Source organism: Dicentrarchus labrax, unplaced genomic scaffold, assembly GCF_905237075.1.
Source record: "Dicentrarchus labrax unplaced genomic scaffold, dlabrax2021, whole genome shotgun sequence".
In the NCBI taxonomy this organism is placed as follows: domain Eukaryota; kingdom Metazoa; phylum Chordata; class Actinopteri; family Moronidae; genus Dicentrarchus; species Dicentrarchus labrax.
In genome coordinates, this window is record NW_026136712.1 from 15,908,369 (window position 1) to 15,929,012 (window position 20,644).

The 20,644-nt window shown below is 41.1% G+C and overlaps 2 protein-coding genes across 2 annotated transcripts; one reads left to right on the forward strand and one right to left on the reverse strand.

The window, feature by feature from the left end:
• Window positions 1-1,193: 1,193 nt before the first annotated feature.
• Window positions 1,194-4,730, reverse strand: hpdl (4-hydroxyphenylpyruvate dioxygenase-like). The gene is made up of 5 exons (XM_051418560.1): window positions 3,838-4,730; window positions 3,582-3,748; window positions 3,331-3,482; window positions 2,985-3,112; window positions 1,194-2,053 (listed from the first exon to the last, which is right to left on the reverse strand). Exons 1-5 carry the CDS (start codon window positions 4,521-4,523, stop codon window positions 1,852-1,854), a joined length of 1,335 nt encoding a protein of 444 aa, XP_051274520.1. The 5' UTR covers window positions 4,524-4,730; the 3' UTR covers window positions 1,194-1,851.
• Window positions 4,731-5,298: 568 nt separating this feature from the next.
• On the forward strand, window positions 5,299-20,576 carry zranb1a (zinc finger, RAN-binding domain containing 1a). The gene is made up of 10 exons (XM_051418557.1): window positions 5,299-5,645; window positions 6,114-6,969; window positions 11,109-11,296; window positions 12,384-12,537; window positions 13,424-13,495; window positions 14,379-14,577; window positions 15,536-15,656; window positions 17,629-17,758; window positions 18,858-19,087; window positions 19,565-20,576. The coding sequence occupies exons 2-10, from the start codon at window positions 6,138-6,140 to the stop codon at window positions 19,778-19,780; spliced, it is 2,142 nt and encodes a 713-aa protein (XP_051274517.1). The 5' UTR covers window positions 5,299-5,645; window positions 6,114-6,137; the 3' UTR covers window positions 19,781-20,576.
• The last annotated feature ends 68 nt before the right edge of the window (window positions 20,577-20,644 follow it).

Here is a 20,644-nt window from a genome sequence, read left to right on the forward strand (position 1 = left end):
TTCGTCATCCCTAACAGAATTCCCCATTTTATGATTTAAGATGTATTAGTTTTCATTCATAATTTTAAATCCAGTTTAAACATGTAGCTCTGTACCACAAATTTGTTTCAAAGCTGAATTAGGAGTAAACCTATTCTAAATGCAGTACTTAAGTTTGTTTGTCTTTCCTAGAATTCATTAGTTTTCTCTCAGTGATCGTAAATCCCAATTACATAGTCGACTCTTTAAAAGTTTTGTTTGGGCAAGAGTGTGTCACTTGAGTAAAAGAAAAACACTGACACCATTTGTCAAAATGTAGAAGTACATGCATTTACAAATTGACTTTTTGCAGCCTGTTGTTGAAATTATTCTCTGAAGTTATTCAATGGGGGTACTGTAACTACAGTCGGAACACAAAAAGAACATATGGCTTTCATGGAACTCCATCTTAATTTCACTGCTTCTCATCTATCCCACTAATCCCTGCCTATAATGTTTATAGCCAAGTTAATTGAACTGGCACATCTCTGTGGGTTTGGAGATCCCTTCTAAGAGGCTCTAAAGCGATGTTTTTGCCAAAGCATGCACATTGCTAAAACCTCTTCAGCATCTGAAAGAGGTGCAGCTGTTCTTCCAGTAACGGTTCATGAGTGACTGCATGAGTAAGGTATTCACAAAAAGTCCAGTTGAGCTCAGAACAGTTTTATTATGTTTATATGATAGAGTAAATAACGAATAATCCTAGATTAGTCTCCCCTTTTAGAAAATGAACACTGTGGGGCTAAAAATATAGAATATTAAATATAGGATATGACCTTGAGCCTAGGCCTGAGTTAATGATAAAGTGTTCAGTTTCTCCTTTTTGTACAGACACTGAAGAACTTTTAAGTCAAATTGTACATCCAGTAAGTACAGTATTATCAGCAAAATGCACTTAAACATACAGTACAGGCAGCCTTTTAATATTATAGCAGGTACAGATGGAAGAAATTTTACCTACTTGTTTAATAGTTCAATCTATATAGGGTAAATGTAGCAATAAAACAATGCAAAAATATTCCAATAGTAAAATTTCTGCTTTCAAAATCTTACTGAATTAACTATTAACATTATGATAAGTAAATATAAGTAATGTGAGTAAAGGTACTCATTGTGCAGAAAAACAACCCCTGTGAGTGGTATATTAATGAATTATTACGAATACATTGTGTAAGTAGTGTTTAATTGTAGTACTTTATTTACTGTTGAATCTATAACACATTATATTTCATAACCTGATTACATGTTTTGTATTTAGAGATGTTATCAGCTAAATAAGACAAAACTGAAGCTGTGACATAAATGTAGAGGAGTAAAGAAAATGTCTGGTGATGTTTACCCAAGATGACCCAAGAAAATGTGGCCCACCCGCGTGAGCACATTATTTTGAGGACAGTAATTGTTCTTCACGGTCGTCTGTGAGTAATAGATTTATTGAGGAACAGTTGCTCTGGAGTAGTCAGATGCTTTGCTGTGACACAGTGAAAAGACATTCTTTTACAGCAAGTGTACGTGTTGCAGTAACATTTCAAGTGTTGTATGTACCATCTGTTTTTGTACCACTCTGTTCGCAGTCTATTATCTGTTCAGTCACATTGGGAGTTAGATATTAATACAATATATAATCTGTACTTTGTTAGCAGTGCAACATGTAACTCGAGATTTACCCCTAAATCCACAACTGAAATAGAGGGCACTCATGAAAAACTCTTCCATAAATATATTACATTTGTTTTTTTCACATTTTACACCTTTCCCCCCTAATAAGTTCATTTGCATTGGTAAATAAAACACATAAAATAAAATAACCTCATCTAAAAATGTTTGGAGTGACTAATACTGTGCAGTTTGTACAATTTTTGGGGATCCCTCTCCTCGAGAATACCCCCTCTCGTTCTCCATGTGCGCCTGCACCGACCTCCACAGTGCCCGGATGTTCCCCTCTCCAAATCCCGTCGCCCCCCTTCGCTCTATCAGCTCGAGGAAGAAGGTGTCCTCTGTAAAGATGGGCTTGGTGAACACCTGGAGCAGGTATCTGCAAACAAAGAAAAACAAGGTAAGGACACTTTTGTTGGTCTTACATGACCTTGAGAACCATGTTGACTTGATACCTACACAACAAATGATTCAGCAGGAGATATGTTATGGAAGTGAATCCTGGCCCAGTATGGAACTCATACAAGTGTGTGAAGCCACCAGTGCACATTCACTGAGAATGGATGTTACAGTGAAGTAGGAGACATCTTGTGTCCAGCAGAAAAACTTCAGAAATGAACAAAATTTACATATTCATAGATTCAGGAATTTAGTTAAAAGTTAGAAGGAGTTAATGCCTTGATGGGATTTTAATGTGGAAATATAATATCTATATATATATATATACACACACACACACACACACACACACACACACACACACACACACATACACACATACATATAAATACTAAAAAATGTGAAAGGCCCTATCTAGAGCCAGTGTTTGGTTTGTCTCTTCTGGGCTACTGTAGAAACGTGGCGTTTCAACATGGCGGACTCCATGGAAGGCAACCTGTAGATAAGAATGGCTCATTCTAAGGTAACAAAAATTATTTTCAGGTGATTATACACTAATGAAGCCATACCTGTGAATATTATATTCCATTTCTGCCAATTCAGTCTCCTAAATGTTACACACTGGACCTTTAATATATGTCTGGGGGGGATTTTTAAGCTAAGTGGATCCTCCTGTACTGGACAGTAAACCTTAACATCATTCAACATCATTTTAACTTAAATAGTTTCTTTTTTAATAGCTTTGACTGTGATTCTACAGCACACCAACACTCACTGAATAAGTAAATATAAGAAAAAAATGTGATGCTAAAAAAAAAAGCTGTATCTTTTTAGAAAGACTGAGAAAAGACTGTGGAACAGAGGCTATCCTAAAAAGGTGTGCAAGATTACAGCTCTCGATTGCCTCTCACCGTCTGTTTTCTCTGGATGCTGTCTGTGATGAGAGATCCTGGTGCAGGTCTGTGTCCAGGAGAATGCCATGCTGTGCCAGCATCTGGGGGTTGTGTCCTGCCTCCTCTATCTCCTGCCGCTTTCCCACCTGTCACAGCACATAGGATAGGTAAGACAGTGGATAATCATGGTAGAAGATGACACATTTGCAGTAATCTGACCACTATGTGTTATATGCTGTTTAATGTAATAATCAGACACAGAAACTGCTTTGTTAAAAGGACATTCTCGCATTTATCAAGGCAGTATTTGCTTATTTCTTATGAAAAATAAGTTGTTGTGCAGTTTTGTGGGAGTCAGTCAAACCTCAGTGTAGTAGGCAAGAGGAGGGGAGAAAAACTGGACACCAGCTTCAGCCATCGTATGTGCAGTAGACACTATGTTTTTTGTGTACAGCCCAATGTGCTGGATCCCAGGGCCCCTGTGCTTCTCCAAGAAGGTGTCAACCTGATTCCTGCCTGAAATAGGTGGAAGCACACAGCGATGCAGGAGTCGTGATATAACCCAAAATGGAGGAAATGAAATACCTTGAATGATGGGGAAGTGGCTGCTGTTACCTTGTTCAGGCAGTGATTCTGCAATGACAAACTTGCAGTCAGGCTCTTTTTTGTCCACAAAGGGGAGAGCGATGCCCGCTTCGCTGCATTTCCAGTACTCCATGGCGGTAAGACGTAGACCAATGCCCTCCTGGTTTATGACAAAACCTTCGTCCACGTCTTCATTACTGCTCAGAAAAACAGTCATCTTTAATACTGAGATCAAGTGGAACAAAACAGAGAACACAACAATGCATGTCTCGAAACAGCTTCTCACCTATCAATGAAAAACCTCTGAAAACCAAAGAGCTTCTCATACCACCTCATGACCTGCTGGGTTGTTTTCCTGGGACAGGCATAAGTTATGTGATCAAAATGTGTGATTGGACAAGAAATATTGTCTTCTTCCAAGCTGAAGTCCTTTTCAATGACATCAAACCCGGGCAAGAAGCTCCCCTCATATTTTGTCCTGTCAATCAGCGTGTGGCACACATTCCCCACAATAGATTTAACCACAGAGTAGGTGACAAGACCCCTCTCGTCCTCAACTGTAGTGGGAGGCACCAGGAAATTGCATCCCTGGTGGCGAAGATCCCTGAATGACCTTTCCACATCCTCCACCTCGAAACACACGTTGCTTACAGTGTCCACCGTGTAATGCGGGCTGACATCGTAGAGACATTTTGTAGGATGATCCTGGCTGTATTTCCCCACGTTGACCCGGTGCGGATCACCTGTATATCCGCCTGTGCCGCCCACTCGTTGTTCATTCAATCTCTGGTTTGGTCGCTCGTTCACCACAAAAACCGCCGCTCCTTTTTTGAGCGCCAGCTGCCTGGAGCTGCCGGTAAGTCGGGTCGCGAACAAATTGAACTTGAATTTAGAAACGAGGTCGTTTGCTGCTTTCTCCGCGTTAGAAACGTGGAGCGAAATGTGGTGTAACCGACTCAAGTAAGCTGCCATGTTTGGATGTGACGTTTTGACCGGAGGCGTGTCCAAAACCTCTAGTGACCCCTGAACTTAAAAAAAAAACAAAAATCATTGTAATAGCTATGTGATATTCATTTATAATGATGTGTATATTTTGTGTGTGCATTAGAATATGAAATAGCCTATATAATGCTCTAGCCTTTTAAAATAAAAAGTGATGTAACTTAGAGGTCAATGAAAGGTCAACTATTTATATATTTTGTAATGCAGACATGTATTTTTTATTTTTGTACACGTTTCTTCTTTTTTCTTTCTACTTCTGTATATAATTTCAATCAATTTTGTGTGTATGAAACACTCTATGGTAGAAAATAAATTTATAACAAGGGTTTACGAAATCATGACAGACTTTGTGCAAATAAAATTGTGCATAAAACTAGTTTAGATTGGTTTGCTGTCTGCAACATCGTTTTATTTATAAAAACTAAACGGTATAATTTCATCACAACAACACAACAGCGAAGCTTTTAGTGTTTCTAATAAGCTCGTATATTTCAAATGCTTTTTTAAAAAATTATATAATATAAAATGTTGTGCTTAAGAAGTACAGCTTTAACATGATTGGCTAAAAAGCTCAACAATAAGAGAAAATCTTCCTGCAAATACAATATAAACTTAATTCTATATCATTATAAAATCACCCAATTCCTATGAACATCTCATATAGTTTCCCTCATAGCAGGTTGAGAGATTTCCGATAGGCTGTGAAGGCAACACAGCACTACCCTCTTATCCAATCGCATCGAGCGCTGAGCCAGATGATTGGTGACGACGGCAAGCAAGCGTTTATTTTGGCTCTGCTACTCATTTGTCTCACTGTCGCCGCCATTAAACAACACGGAGGCAATGTAAACCATGGAGTGACGCTGATTTATACTATGATTTAAGGACCACAGAGGCTTTGCCAAGGTGTGGGTTATTCTACGAGGGGTTAATGTGTCCACGAAGGTAAACATGTGAGAGACCGAAGGGGTCGAAATAACTCGGATTGGGAAAGGTTTGACAGAGTAGGAGGAGGGGAGGGAGGGGGGCTGTACAAGAAGGGTTTGTTGTGGTTTTCAGCAGCACTTGAGAAACGAGCGCATCCGCGAAACGGTAAGAGATGGATATATTTTCCTTAAATATTTCGTTTAATGTCATGTTTAGTGGTTGTAAGTCCTGGTAAATGTTCGTCAGCGGTTGGAATTGACGGTAGCTGTGTATGCTAGGTGGTTAGCTTGCCCAAGCTAGCAAGCTAACACTAAACACTGGGACATTATTGCATGGTAACGCAATAAAACCACCCGTCACGTGAAAGAAAACCAAAAAAAAAAAAAATGTTATGATAAGAGACAGCTGGGTGGCAATTTTAGTGTTTCAATCACAACACAATCTCAGGCTGCTAGTGCAAGTGAAGATACCATATGTAAGTTAGTTAACAAACTGATGGAGCATGTACTATTAAATCTCCTCATTTGATTTAGGTATCGAAATCACAATTCAAGTGTAGCATATTTACTGACCTTCAATGTGATTTACAAAGCTGTGTTAATGCCTCGCATCTAACTAGATTTATCACCACAGTTTGACCATCCAAAGTGATCCACAATGACGGAACAGAAGGTAAAGTGGGTCTGTGACTACTGCACCTATGAAAACTGGCCATCTGCAGTCAAGTGCACTATGTGCCGCGCACACAGGTCGAGGGGCCCCATCATCACAGAGGAACCTTACAAGAACAGCCCTGATCTGGACCCCAGTCTGGAGTGGGACCCTCCCAGAACTGAGAGTGGCAGCAGCCTCCTGATCTGCCCTGACTCCAGTGCTAGGCCAAGAGTCAGGTCAGCCAGCATGGCTGAAATTGCCAATAAGTGGTCCTGCCAGATATGCACCTACCTTAACTGGCCCCGGGCCATCCGTTGCACACAGTGCCTGTGTCAGCGCCCGAGGACCAGCAGCCCCACTGAGTCCCCCCAGACTTCAGGCTCCAATGCAGGCTGCCGTCCTGCTCTCCACTCCCCCGTGGACACCTGTGAGGAGTACAATGACAGAAACAGACTCAACACCCATCAGCAGCACTGGACATGTGCAGCTTGCACTTACCAGAACTGGCCCAAAACTACAAAGTGTGTGGTGTGCAACCACCCCAAGCCCAACAACCAGGAAGCCATAGAGCTCGCAGAGTCCGCAGAGCCGACACCCACAATCAATGAGCAGGATAGGTCTCGATGGAGGGGCAGTTGCAGTGGAGGTCAGGGCCAAAGAAGGTCCCCTCCTATGCCCAAGAGGGAAGACAGTGTCAAAATGGACTTCCAGAGGATAGAGCTCGCCGCTGGAGCCATGAGCAGCAAAGAGGAGCAAGAGGTCGACTTCAAGAAGCTAAAGCAGATTAGAAACCGGATGAGGAAAACAGACTGGCTGTTCCTCAATGCGTGTGCTGGTGAGTTTTTATACATTATTACATTACGTCATTAATGCGAGGGCTAAAGTGATTAGTCGATCCACAGAAAAATTGATAGTCAATTTTGATAATCAGTTAAGCCATTTGTAGGGAAAATGCCAAACATATTATTCCTGCCTGTGCAAAATGTGAGGATTTGCTCCTTGTCTCATCATTGTAAATAATATAGATTTATGGGTTTCGGACTGTAGGTTGGATAGAACGAGCATTTTATTTTGGATGCTCTGGGAACTTGTGGTGTTGTTATTCACACATTTTTGGCATTTTCTAGATTCAATTGTCCATCAATAAATAAATCAAAAAAGATTAAAAAAAATAAAAAATAATCAATGAATTAGTTAATAATAATAATTATAATAAATAGAAGCGTGCTTTTTTACATTCTTGGCTTCTTGTATGTCCTATGTATTCCATAGTAATGATTACAAATCGTGTATCCCTCATCCTGATTTATGTGTGAGAATACTTTTTCCCTCCTTTCCCTGTGTGGTTCCCTGAAGAGACTCACTGGTACAAAGAATCTATACCGTTGTCCCATTATTTTCCTTGTAACAACACTTCTATTGTCACACCAGCTTTTTGTTTCCTTCCATGATGTCATGCTCAGTGATGACAAAGCGCAGTGCTCCAGTTAGAGGCAACCGTTTGATTGTTTTTGTCCCGATGGCAAAACCTTTAGTTTTCCGCTTAGTTCTATTTTATTACAGTGCAGATGGCACGAAGGCCAAGGCTGCATAGTGGTGTGCTCGAATTGGTGTTTTATTAATGAATGACAACATGTCTCATTGTTTAGACTCTACATATTGTAGTACAACAGGAATTTTGCTAAACATGAGCTTGGCAAGCACCGCGAGAAGGGTTTAATTTCACATAGTAGTGCTTTCAGGTGGAAAATATCTGCTGTAGTGAGATGATACTTCATGATCAACAAAGCATAAATGATGCTGAATGGTAGCATAATAAAGATGTGTAACTAAATGGCTAGTGGGAATTTGATCCAACTCATCACTGAACCCCTCTGCCCTTGCTATGCCACTGAGAGTGTCTTTGAGAAACTGAGAGGGTGTGAGTGCTTCCCAGCCGGTGGGGATGAATGGGCCGTCTGGGCAGCGCAGTGAGAGCGGAGCCGGTGGACCAGAGACTCTCCTGGCTCGCAGTCAACAGACCCTGTAAACAGTGGTGCTTATGTGCTGACCAGGGGCCTCCAGGAGGCAAAAATAGCCTTGACAAGACATGAACACCAGTCAACAACAAAAAAGCAAAAATGCACGAAAGCAGCACATGATCTGTGTTCACTTGACCTTTGCTCTGACTGCCCTCTCCAGCTTGTTGTTGTGGAATAGAAAACATTACTCATCTTTGTCCTACATCTACCTGACACAGACATATATACAGCCCTTTTCATGTTGTGCCTTTTCTTTGTTCGTACGATGTATGCTGACTTTTTTTCAGTTATGCTGCTCGTGTGACAGTTGGGCTCGTCAAAGTGTTTGTCAATGGAGGAAGTGCCTGAGTTGAGCTGCACATTATGGCCAAGCCAAGCACTTCCTCAGGTCTCACAACTTGATCTCACTTTGCTCTACTGTTTCCACACATTTCTGCTCGACTGTTTTTTCAGTGGTCTGTGTTTGGGCCAAAATCTGCCGATTCTACTTTCCCACAAAAGGAAGCAGACTCTGTTTGTGTAATATTGTTCTTTTGTTTCACTGAAAAATATTACCCAGCGAGTCTTGCAGTTGCAGAGAATGTTTGTCTGTTTTAAACATGTTAAGCTTATATGTACAGCTTATGTGACTAGTGAGATCCTGGGTTTGCCTTCAAGTAATTGACCATATCTTGTTGATAGGCAGATCTTTTTATCTGAGGATAAAAAAAAAAAGCCACCCATGACTACAAAATTCTACCAAAAATGGTAATGTCAGTTTGGAGAAACTCTTTCTGGGCTGTGAAGTTTGGCAGTGTCAGTTATATTATTAGTTCAAACAACAACACAACATTAATGTCTGTCCAGAGGGCCACTATGTCAGATTACAATAGGTTACTGTGGTCTTGCTGTGAACTTGGTTGTTACACAAACCAATATTTGTGTTTTACGACCTGCATGATGTGCAAGAACTGATCTGACAGGAGGGACCATAAACAAACTACAGGAACGTTATGCGGTAAATTTTGTCAAATCTGAAGACAAAGACAAAAAATTCTGACATGCTAGTTTTTCCAGGGGTCTCACGAGGCGTCGTGTTTGCAAAATTGGTCTCCTTCAATCATTACACACTCTATGAGATGTAACAACAAATTGTCATGCCTGATGTTCAGGATTAAGGTCATTTTGGGGCTGATATTGTATAGACCGATCCCAGCATAATGTGATGTTGGTAAAATGTTCAAAATGTGTCCTAATTCCACACAATTGATTAATACTTTAAAGTATGTACTAATCTCCCTAGTATTCTATTGTGGCATTTAGTAAGATAATGAGAAGTGATGTAATAATGAATGCTGCACATGCTGCAAATACAGGGTTACGGTGATCCTGAAGATGAAAATGCTGGCCAGGTTACACGAATGACTGTTCAAACTATATCTTTAGAACATTACCTACTATTTCACATTTTTGTTTGGCAAAGAGTGAGGTCAGTATTAAATTTAATATTCTTGTTATTATCCACTGTCTACAAATCGCCTTTTTGTCCAGTTGTGTGGCAACACAGGATCTTGACTGGAATTTAACTGTGGACATCATCAGGGTGTTTTTTGCACATCAGCAGCAGAGTCGAGCATACTTAATGTTGACTGGGGCACAGGTTTAGGTCTTGTTTTCATCATGACAGTTCTGACCCAGCAAATTATTGTATGACCTATATTCATACACTGCAAAACAGGTCACCACATTCTTTACTTTTTTCAAGCATGGCATTAACTAGATTGCAGCCCAAATCATTCAGCATCTATTTACAGATCTGTGTTCGCCCAGCCTGTGCAAAAGGAGACTGGGTGTCCTTGGCACGTTCCAGTTCAGGTTCTGTCAAGGTAACTGTCCTTGGGCAACATCCTCTCATAAGCCAGTCTATTAAAATTAGCCAGCGCTTCAGTGTGCAGTGTGGTACCTAGCTGCCACTCATTTCACTCATACCAGATGTTGAGACTACTAGGTCCAAAGGAGGGGGTGGACTAATCTGCACAGACTGTCCTCTGTTTGACACAGTACTCTGATAGCTCTGCATTATAAGCTACACTGCTGTGTCTGTTCTGCTATGCAGTAGACTGACAGTGTGATAACTGTTCTCACACTGGGTTAGCTAGTGGCTACATCTAGAGGTCATCTGAATTGTGGATTGACGTCAAGAGCTAGAGAGCTCTGCTCACTCTGAATTCTTTTCCTCTAGTTGAATTTGTTATATAAATTCCTCCCAGATTTTAATATTAATTGGTCGTGACTGATAACAGTATGATTTATTAGCACAGACATTGAACATGGCAAACTGTCTGTTACATCTTGCCTCTATTACAAGCAAGGACATGGGGTTGGAACTGCACCAAAAGCCAGTCTAATCCATTTACAAAGACTAGGCCTGTTTTAAAAGGATTCCCATGTCTTTCTACATTCATTTATTTTCTTTGCAGATGTTTTTGGACAGGGAACACTAGTATTTGGCATGGTAGATTCACATGCACTACATTAGCTTAAACGATTGCAGCCTAATACAACAGCCCTGCATTAAATACAGCGTGCATGAAGGTTATGATGTTCTTTTCTTGTTGAAATTGTTTTTATAGAGGTGTTGAGTCAACTTTATGGTCAATTTTGAGGTTGTATTGTGAAGTGCTGTTGAGTGAAATTGGTTATACAGTTTGTCTAATATTTGGTTTTCCCTCGTTGATGCTGTACCTAATAATAAACTGACAGTTTATGAAGTTGTGTTAGCTGTTGAATGGGAATTGCTTTTCTGAACAGCACTGTTCCTCCTTCCTTCTGTGTCACCTCTGTCTAACTTCAATAGCCTGTTTGCATGAATTCCTGGAAAAGCGACTGTATATTGAGGAACTCAAATGTTATGTTTCAGTGCCAACGTTTGTGTCCTATTTTCTGACCTTCCTTCTTCCTCCCCCGGCTGCAGGCGTGGTGGAGGGAGACCTGGCGGCAATAGAAGCCTACAAGTCATCCGGCGGGGACATCGCCCGGCAGCTCACTGCTGACGAGGTGCAGCTCCTCAACCGGTCCTCTGCGTTTGATGTAGGCTTCACCCTGGTCCACCTGGCCATCCGCTTCCAGAGGCAGGACATGCTAGCCATCCTGCTCACAGAGGTAGGCGTCCTGATGGATTTTGTTTGTCTACTACACCATCTTCTTTGAGCAGGTTGACCCAAAAATACACTGAGTGTATTTGACAGGTTGTCCCTCTCTACACACACAATTTTTCACGTGAATACAGCAAACTGCAGAATCAATAGTGGAGCCAGATTGTAAATTTTCCTTCAACAAGATTTGAAGATTACAGTCTTATAAAAAGAAATAGGTAACTACCAGTAATCTCGTGGCTTCCTTTTTAAAGGAGTGCAATATATACACAGTCTGAAGTGTTCCTGCAATTTTGATGCTATTCTGTACTTGTCAACCACGTCAGTCTATAATTGTTCTGCACCAGAGTAGGCGATATATAGCAGATGCCTGTAATGCCCATAATTACAGCAGAAGTGCACTTTGAGGATTAGGTGGAGGATTAGCCTGGCTGCAGTCCTGTCACTGGTTCCTAATGGACCTGATGCCACAGAGCTGATGTGGTTTGCAAGGAGGGCAACCAATGATTAGGAAAGGCACAGAGAGCTGCACTGTGAAGTCACTCAGGTTGGAAGTGAAAGGTGGCCTCTTTACTGCATATAGCAGAATTCATTCTTCATAACAAATGCATACATGTACAGTGTTGTATTGTATTTTAGTTTTTATCTACACCCAGTTGCCACTTTATTAGGTATGCCATTTATATCAATGAGGTTACTAAATATAAAAAAAACCTACAAAATACAACCTCAGAAATAACTACTCAGAAAGGACACCTCTCTAAAATGGAACATTAACCTTAAGTAGGTTAGTATTTATTGCAGGAATGAGTTTTTTAAAATATATTATTAGTGTATATATTTTCTTAATTATTTTTGGCTAGGTATTCTTAATGAATTTCTAACTGAGTGTATCTAAATAGGACGGCTGAGGGATAATTCTACACATAACATACAACATAATTGTATTATTATAACAGTTATATGAATACATGACCGTTTTTATGTCCAAATGAAGGAAATGCACTAATCCAATTCAAGTCAAAATGTCAGTATCAAAACACTGATGTGGAGACACTTCTGATTTCCAATTAATCTGTGTGTATGTATTTTAGGTGAGCCAGCAGGCAGCTAAGTGCATCCCCTCCATGGTGTGTCCCGAGCTGACGGAGCAGATCCGCAGGGAAATTGCAGCCTCACTACACCAACGCAAGGGAGACTTTGCCTGTTACTTCCTCACTGACCTGGTCACCTTCACCCTGCCTGCAGGTACCTGCAATATCTTGATGGTTACATCACTTACCTTATTGGACTCCCCTGTATGTGTAATCTAACATTTTCTGGTTATCCCTAAAATAAATGTAGCTTTATTGGCCTCTGCTGAGTTCAGCCCCAATAAACACCTCAAATTAAAAGCAGTCTCCACAATTGTCAGGATACATTTACTCTGCAAGGGTAGAATGAAAACAATAATTAATTTTGTGAGTTTTGAGCTCATATTGATGCTTAAATGTCATGCGCATTTGTAGAATTTCCCCCTAAACAGTATAAATGTACAGAATTTCTATGGGGGAACCTTGAATATTTTTTTTCCGTCCTCACTGGAAAAGTGGAGGAATGTCGACTATCCTTGTTGTGCGGCAGTGTCCCGTCCCTGTGGCATGTCTTCACTGAAATGACACGCACTTTTGCTTTTTCAGAGCTACCAGTTGTACTCTGATTCAGAGCTGCGAGTGCCGCTGGGATGAAATATTATGCAGGCTTCACTGATAGATCAGATTTTTTTTTTTTTTTATGTTATGCCAAGTATTTCTTTGCAGACAGAATTTGGCACGAGGCCAGCTGCAGGATGCTCTCCCTCTGTTTCTGTCTCTCTCTTTCAGACAAAGCCAGTGCCATTCACTATTGAGCCAGAGAATAGCCACCAGTGTTCTGGCTTTGTGTGTGCACAGTTCAATACACACAGAAACACAACATGTTGTACAGAGCTTGCGTTTACAGTGTGCCATTGACAAAATGTCAGCCAATGAATGGAATTGCAAAGAACATCCCCTCTGTGTGTCATTACTGTAGCGTTTGTGTTGCCCTCTGTGTTGTGTACCATTGGTTTATAATGAGCACGAAAACACAATATCGTTCCCGTGTGTCTTTGCAGATATAGAAGACTTGCCGCCTGCTGTCCAAGAGAAGCTGTTCGATGAAGTTTTAGATCGAGATGTGCAGAAAGGTACTCAAGATTTTTCATGTTCATATCTGGTATCTGCACGTATCCCCACTCTGTATTTATTTTAGTCCAGTTGGCTTTTGGTTACCTGTGATTCATCATCTGCCTCTGACTTGTGTCTAAAAACCAACATCTGCTTTTCCGTCTCCAGCCAGCTCACCACCTCCCGGTTCATCGTTTATACCCTCTCTAATTAGTTTAATTGAGCTCACTGGTTTCCCTCCCTCATACACTTAACCAATGACACACTCCCAGGACTGCACTCTGTGTGTGAATGCTTGTGAACATAGATTTGCGTTGGTGTGTTTTACTGACTGTACCAGAGGAGTCTTGTGACCTATTTAAGCCTTCATAAACTGGGTTACTGGGGAGGGGTCCTCTGCGTTTTTGGTTTTTGCATAGAAACTAGCTGAGGAAGCAGTAAAGGTATGTTTAATAATAATACACAAGGACATAAAAATGCTGAAAAGCAGGTTATGCGACTCACAATTTGTTTCCATAACGACCAGCTGCAGCAGTTGCATGTCTGAAACACTCAACACAGCATCTCTGCATCCCATGCTGAGTTTTTGTGAACAGATTAAGGACGATCAGCTTTTCAGATTTTTTTTTTTTTCATCCTCTTTTTAATTCGGCTTGTTCTCCATAAACCCAGTCTTGTTTACTCATTGGTCAGCAGAGGAAGGGACAGGAAGTTCAACCCCTGTCATGTTTTTCTCATCTTAAAGGTTTAAACTTGAAAATCGTCTTCCTGTCTCCCTTGGAGAAGTTCCCCCTTGTTTTTTTTCACTGCAAAGTTGGACAAAAACAGCATACAGAGCGACTTTTATAGAACCTGTCCTTTTGGTGCCCTCACGACTCATGCATTTTGTCTGTTTGTATATAGAGTTGGAAGAGGAATCTCCTGTCATCAACTGGTCTCTGGAGCTGGGCACACGCCTGGACAGTCGTCTGTACGCCTTGTGGAACCGCACAGCCGGAGACTGTCTGTTGGACTCTGTTCTACAGGCCACCTGGGGCATCTACGACAAGGACTCTGTTCTCCGCAAGACCCTCCATGACAGCCTGCATGACTGCTCCCACTGGTGAGACACTACAACAAACAAACACTACACAGAGCCCCTATGGTCACGTAAATCTAGAAAACATTTTAATTACCTGAAATCCTGTGACGTATTGTGCTAAATACCATCTATCCAAAGTGGTTTTGAACTTTACAGCAATTTGATGCATTTGGCTTTAAATTACCTGAATGAGCTGACTTCTATCATAATGAACATTCAACTTGAGTTTGACGAATAAGTCTCAGCAGAACTTCCTCAGTCCTTATCTTTTAAAAAAGAGCTGTATGTCATCTCCATAAAAAGAAAGGGGGAGCAGATCGACCTTGATTTTTGTAGGAAATAAAGCCCTAAAACTGAAGGTTGGGCTGAAACAACTTCCACCCCAAACACGATTGGGCACATTAAAAATGTCTTCCTCACGTAGATGCTGCAGTTAAGTCAAGGTGAACATTCATTTTTTAAAAATATTTTGATCATCAAAGAGTCTTGAGTCTTTCTGGCTTTCCTGGCTTTCAGATTCCTAAATTCTGAAGTTGTACTTAATTTAATAGATATGTTTTTCCTGAGTAAAAATGTGAGTTTCTTAGTTGTCAGCAGCCAGTAGACTGCCAATGCAGTCATGCCTACAGGAGTGTGCTGCTTTGGGTAATTTGACTTGGAGGCTCAGTGTAGAAGCATTACCTCAGGATATTTACATACTCCCCTCACATAGTCAAATACAGGAGGGAGAGAGCATCTCTTTGATGTCTTACCTGTACTTTATATTACAGCAGGTTGATTTTTACATCAAATACTGGTTCATGAATGTTAAATGTTTGTTCTCCATGCACTACTTCAGAAAAATCTGGTTGTTGAGATGCACTGTAGAAGGATTATTAAACAACAGTGCATATAAATAAATAAATTACTGCTATATAAGCAGAGTGACAGTAGTGTGAAATTGAATTCAAATGATCTAATATGTAACTTTTTCTTTTAGGTTTTACACACGCTGGAAGGAGTGGGAGTCATGGTACTCACAGAGTTTTGGTTTGCATTTCTCCCTGAGAGAGGAGCAGTGGCAGGAGGACTGGGCGTTCATCCTGTCTTTGGCCAGCCAGGTAATTATGAGGTTCCCTCTCAGTGTTTCCTCTAGGATTTTTTTTTTAGCAGTGGGGGCAGGCCTTTCCGAACACCCCATTTCTGATACCAGGGCGGCAGAAATTTAACAGCGGCGGGCTGCCGCTCCAAAATCAGCATAGAGGAAACACTGCTTCTGGTTTACTCACTTCCTTCCTGTAGTTCACTATCAATTGAAAGACAGAAAATGGCCCGGTACAGTGTGTTTGGGCTTTTTTGCAAATGACTGAGGGGATAGAAGTTGTGGTGAACCTATATAAGTACTTAGAAAATGCAATATATATATAAATGTGATGCATTCTAATAGGGAAAAAGGCAGGTTTATGACCAAAAAGATGTGTGTTGTGGGAAATTCAGATGTTGGCCAATAATAGAAATGGCCCCAAGTTAATTATTTAGTGACTGTGACTTGTTTTAGAAGATCATTAAACTGCCTGGCACACATTTAGAAATATATACTCCCTATCTGTTGCACAAAAAGAACAAACTTTGTACCGTCTCCTTTTTGGTTTTGTTGCAGTTGGGGGAGAAAAAAAGGCAAACAATAAAATCCTTCTCCTGGTTAAAGGCACCCTGTGGATTTTTCTTATAAACAAGCAGTATTTTTTATATACAGTATTTCTCAACAAAACACAATGTAGTTTTTTTTCTCTTTGCATTAGTGTCCTCTACAGCTGGCAGTGTGTATCACAATTTGGCCTTTGTCAAAGACTCTGTCAGTTGTCATAATGTTATGTATGTGTACTGTACATTTGCATCCTTATTTGTGGAGAGTGTGAGATACAAACAAAACAGGGATCTGCTCCTCAAACATTGCTTGGTCAAAAACTTGCATTTAACTTGCTGTAAGTTCACACCAGCTGTGGCCATGTTTTAGTTTAAATGTGGATATTAATTTACATTTGTATTATGTCGTTTCACTGCAATTTTACCAGAGCCACTATCTTAGAGCAGCATTCTTGAAAGTGTTAAAATGGACAGAGCAAAAAGTCCAGCTTGCTTTTGAACATACAGACAATCCGTGAGAGATGGAGAGACATATTTAAACTGTTTGATCTTCATAAATACTGAACCACTCAAACTATTAATCCACACTGTGAGGTAGATGGTCTAAACATGGGCACCAAGTTGTAGCTGCACAAATCCTCCACTGTCAACACACTCAGGAATACCCACGCTCATAAATGCACAAAATGGTGAAAGCAATTTAATACCCAGTATGTACAGTATCAGCTCTGCTTTTGGGGTGTTGCTCATTAACCTCCATTCCAACAGAGCGAATGGGATTGAGTTGCATTGGACTGAGTGGGAGACCCAGTTGGAAGAGTAGCACTGTGGAAGAGGGATCGTATGTGCGAATGACGGGGGACGACATGAGCAATTATTATAGATCCCCCTAAGATGGTGTTGTAGATTGACAGACAGCTCATCTGCTTGGCTGGCACGTCTGCTGAAGCAGCACTCCTTCCCAACATGTGACCTTGGGATTACAGGCATTTAGCTCAGAGAGCCACTCCACCAGCAGCATAAACAAACACAGAAAAAAAGCCACCATGTGATAACCCAGTGATGGAGAGATGAGATCCAAAGGATGAGATCAGCGTTTTTATATCCCATCCAATAAGTGTGGATGACTTTGAAGCCCCCTTTTTAACATGAAATATCATTGTGGCTGTAGTACATTTAAAAGCAGTTACGCAGTCTGTTTTCTGCTTATTCAAGTACAAGTGAGGGGAGAGCGGGTGGCAGACGCATTGAAGAGCTGCAGCATTGCAGGTTCACAGTGTGCAGGACACTCTGTTTTGCAATATGATCCCAGTACTTGGCAGTCTCAGCCCTCTTCAATATTTTTAGTTCTATTAATATTCAATGTACAATTGGGGGAAGTCCATGAAATTACAACTACTGTATGATGTGTCGTTTTTCTTTGTTTTCTCTTTTTCCTCCACTCAGCCCGGGGCCAGCCTGGAGCAGACCCACATTTTTGTTCTCGCACACATTCTTCGAAGACCGATCATAGTCTACGGAGTGAAATACTACAAAAGTTTCCGTGGGGAAACGTTAGGATACACTCGTTTTCAAGGTGAGGCAGCAATTGGATAAACCTGGGAGATTTTAAGGACCCTGCAAATATTAAAATTTTAAGTGATTTTTTTTTTTTTTTTTTTTTAAGTGTTGGTTCACTGAGTTTACACATCGACATATTTTCTCTCTTACCTCTTGTGGCATTACCTCCAGCTTGACTTTATTTGGTGTTCACAGACCTTCTCTGGAAAAAGTTTTCATTGGAACTGCTTTCTGCTGAAGAAATAGTGCCCATTAGATGTGTTGACAAGTATTTTTTTCAGTGCTACCAGCCCGTAACATGCAATTCCACTGACCTCCATTGGAGTGGATGCAGAAATCTTAAGAGACAAATATTCCAAAAGCTGGGCCAATCAAATTTAAAAACTATCTGCATTGTTAAACACCTCTAGAGGTCATTCAGGATGAACAGACCCTCATTCAGGATGAACAGATCCTTTAAGTCACATGGGCTCACACAGTGTACTGACTGTGTCTTTATAAAAGCCATTCATTCTATCATGGAGTTAATGCTGTACACCTACAACATGAAAATAAGGTCCTTGAGTCTCTTCATAACTTGGCAGAAATGAGCTGGAGTTATATCATAACAAGAGGGAGCACAGTTGGGGTGCTTAGTCGCTATGAAACACAGAATATCTTTATCCTCTGCTGACTCAGCATCTATCCATTCAAATCAGGGTGCTGTCTGGCAGGTCATCATAACCAGAGAATAACTGGAGTAGGTTTAGAACGGGAGCCATAGCTTCTACAGTCTACATTGCACACTAAGTGTGTGGTGAGCGGTAGTGTGCGTTTGGAGCAGGAAGTCAGCCTGGCAGACGTTAGAGGGCTGAGGGAATGTGTACACCCGAAGAAGCGGGGCTCCAAGGCTGCACCGCAGAGCTGCCCTCTGCACACAATGGGCCAGTTGTTTTCAGTCGGCTGAAACGCAGCCACTTCTGATGTCAGGTCAGATTTGAGATGGTGCTTGGCCCCGACTGACATTCACACGCACTGTAATTTGAGCATACAGCTGCAGGGCCTGTTCCTCCCAGGTGGCTCGAGTGTCGCGGCATACAGTACAGCTGGTCTGACTTGCTTTGTGTGTTTTTTAGGAGTGTACCTGCCGCTGTTATGGGAGCAGAGTTTCTGCTGGAAGAGCCCCATCGCCCTGGGCTACACGCGGGGACACTTCTCGGCCCTGGTGGCCATGGAGAACGACGGCTACGACAATCGCGGTGCGGGCGCCAACCTCAATACTGACGACGATGTCACGGTCACTTTCTTGCCACTGGTGGACAGCGAGAGGAAGCTGCTGCACATTCACTTCCTGTCTGCACAAGAGGTACTGTGATATACAGCTAGAAATTACATCTTTGTTTCCTATTTTCAAAACAAAAGTTTGGGAATTTGTTTTAGATTTTTATATTAAGATAAAAACTCACACTTCTTTAAACTTGCATACTAAAAGGACCTCTAATAATTAGAAATAATTTTCCCCCCGTTTTACCAGGTATGACATATTGCTTATATATTTTATGAGCTGTTAGTCATAGTAGTTGATTTGTACATGCAGGAGAAAGCACAGCATACATGAGGACATTAAATCTGAAAACCATTTAAAACCAGTATGCTTTTTAAAAAAAAAATAAAATTTGGGGTCAAAAAACAAAAATGATGAGCATTATGTGCAGCTTGTGGTGTCCAGTTACCACAAATTGCTTCCAGAATGCACTTCATGTTTGTTCACCAGGAGCTTCACATCTTAAACACGACCCATTTTTGCATCCTTAACAAGTAACTGCATGTTTGTGCGGCTCAGATGGGCAACGAGGAGCAGCAGGAGAAGCTGCTGAGGGAATGGCTGGACTGCTGCGTGACAGAAGGAGGCATGCTGGCAGCCATGCAGAAGAGCTCCCGCCGCCGTAACCACCCCCTGGTCACCCAGATGGTGGAGAAGTGGTTGGATAGATATCGCCAGATCCGCCCCTGTGCCTCTCTGTCTGACGGCGAGGAAGAGGAGGACGAAGATGAGTGAGTGAGCGGAGGTGGAGAAGAAAGGAGCTCTTAAAAGACTGGACACTGTAGGCTCTGAGAGAGTACCTTACTATCTACATTTTTTTTTTTTTTTTTTTCCTTTCTCCAAAATGTAAATCTTTAACTTGTAATAATGCATGTGTTCTGTGAGCTCTGTGATAGAAAAAAAAAAACCAGCACCAACAAACAGAATCCTGATTACTGCTCCTATGAAAGCACATCAAGTCCACTTAGTTTGCCTTCCTTATTTGTTATCAAAGTAATTATCTCAACCTGAGAGAAATAGTAGGACATGTAGGAAAATATACTCTATTTAAGGAAATCCCGAAGCTGCACTAGATGAGAAATTTCATTTACAGCATTGCCTGACAGAAATTTTGCTTAAAACTGAGAGGATGCTAATCTGTGTGTGTGTGTGTGTATGTATGTTAAAGGTTTAAAGAGCACCTGTTTTCCTGAACGCTGATCCCTCTGCAAACCCCCTTCTGATGTTGGATTTATTTATTTGTTTAGGAGACTTAGTGCGCGGAGGCGAAACCTTTTTTGTTCGGCCCCGTTTTATCTGTGTTCTGTTTGATCCATTCAGTCTTGAAGTATTTTATTTTGCACAGATTATACCTACATTCTGTGAGGGGAGGGGAAAAAGGACCTACAGGTTTACTGACATTTTTACGTGTGATTTAGTAGCTCATTGTCATGTTAGAGTGGGTGGTGGTGATGCTGGTGGGGAAAAGAGAAAACCAAACACTCTGCCTCTTTCTATAGAGTGCATTAATATTAAATTTGACTCACTTGCATCTTCTTTGTTGCCATTTGTATTTTTTTCCCCTAAATTTCTTGTTTTTGTGATGTTTGGATTAGTAAA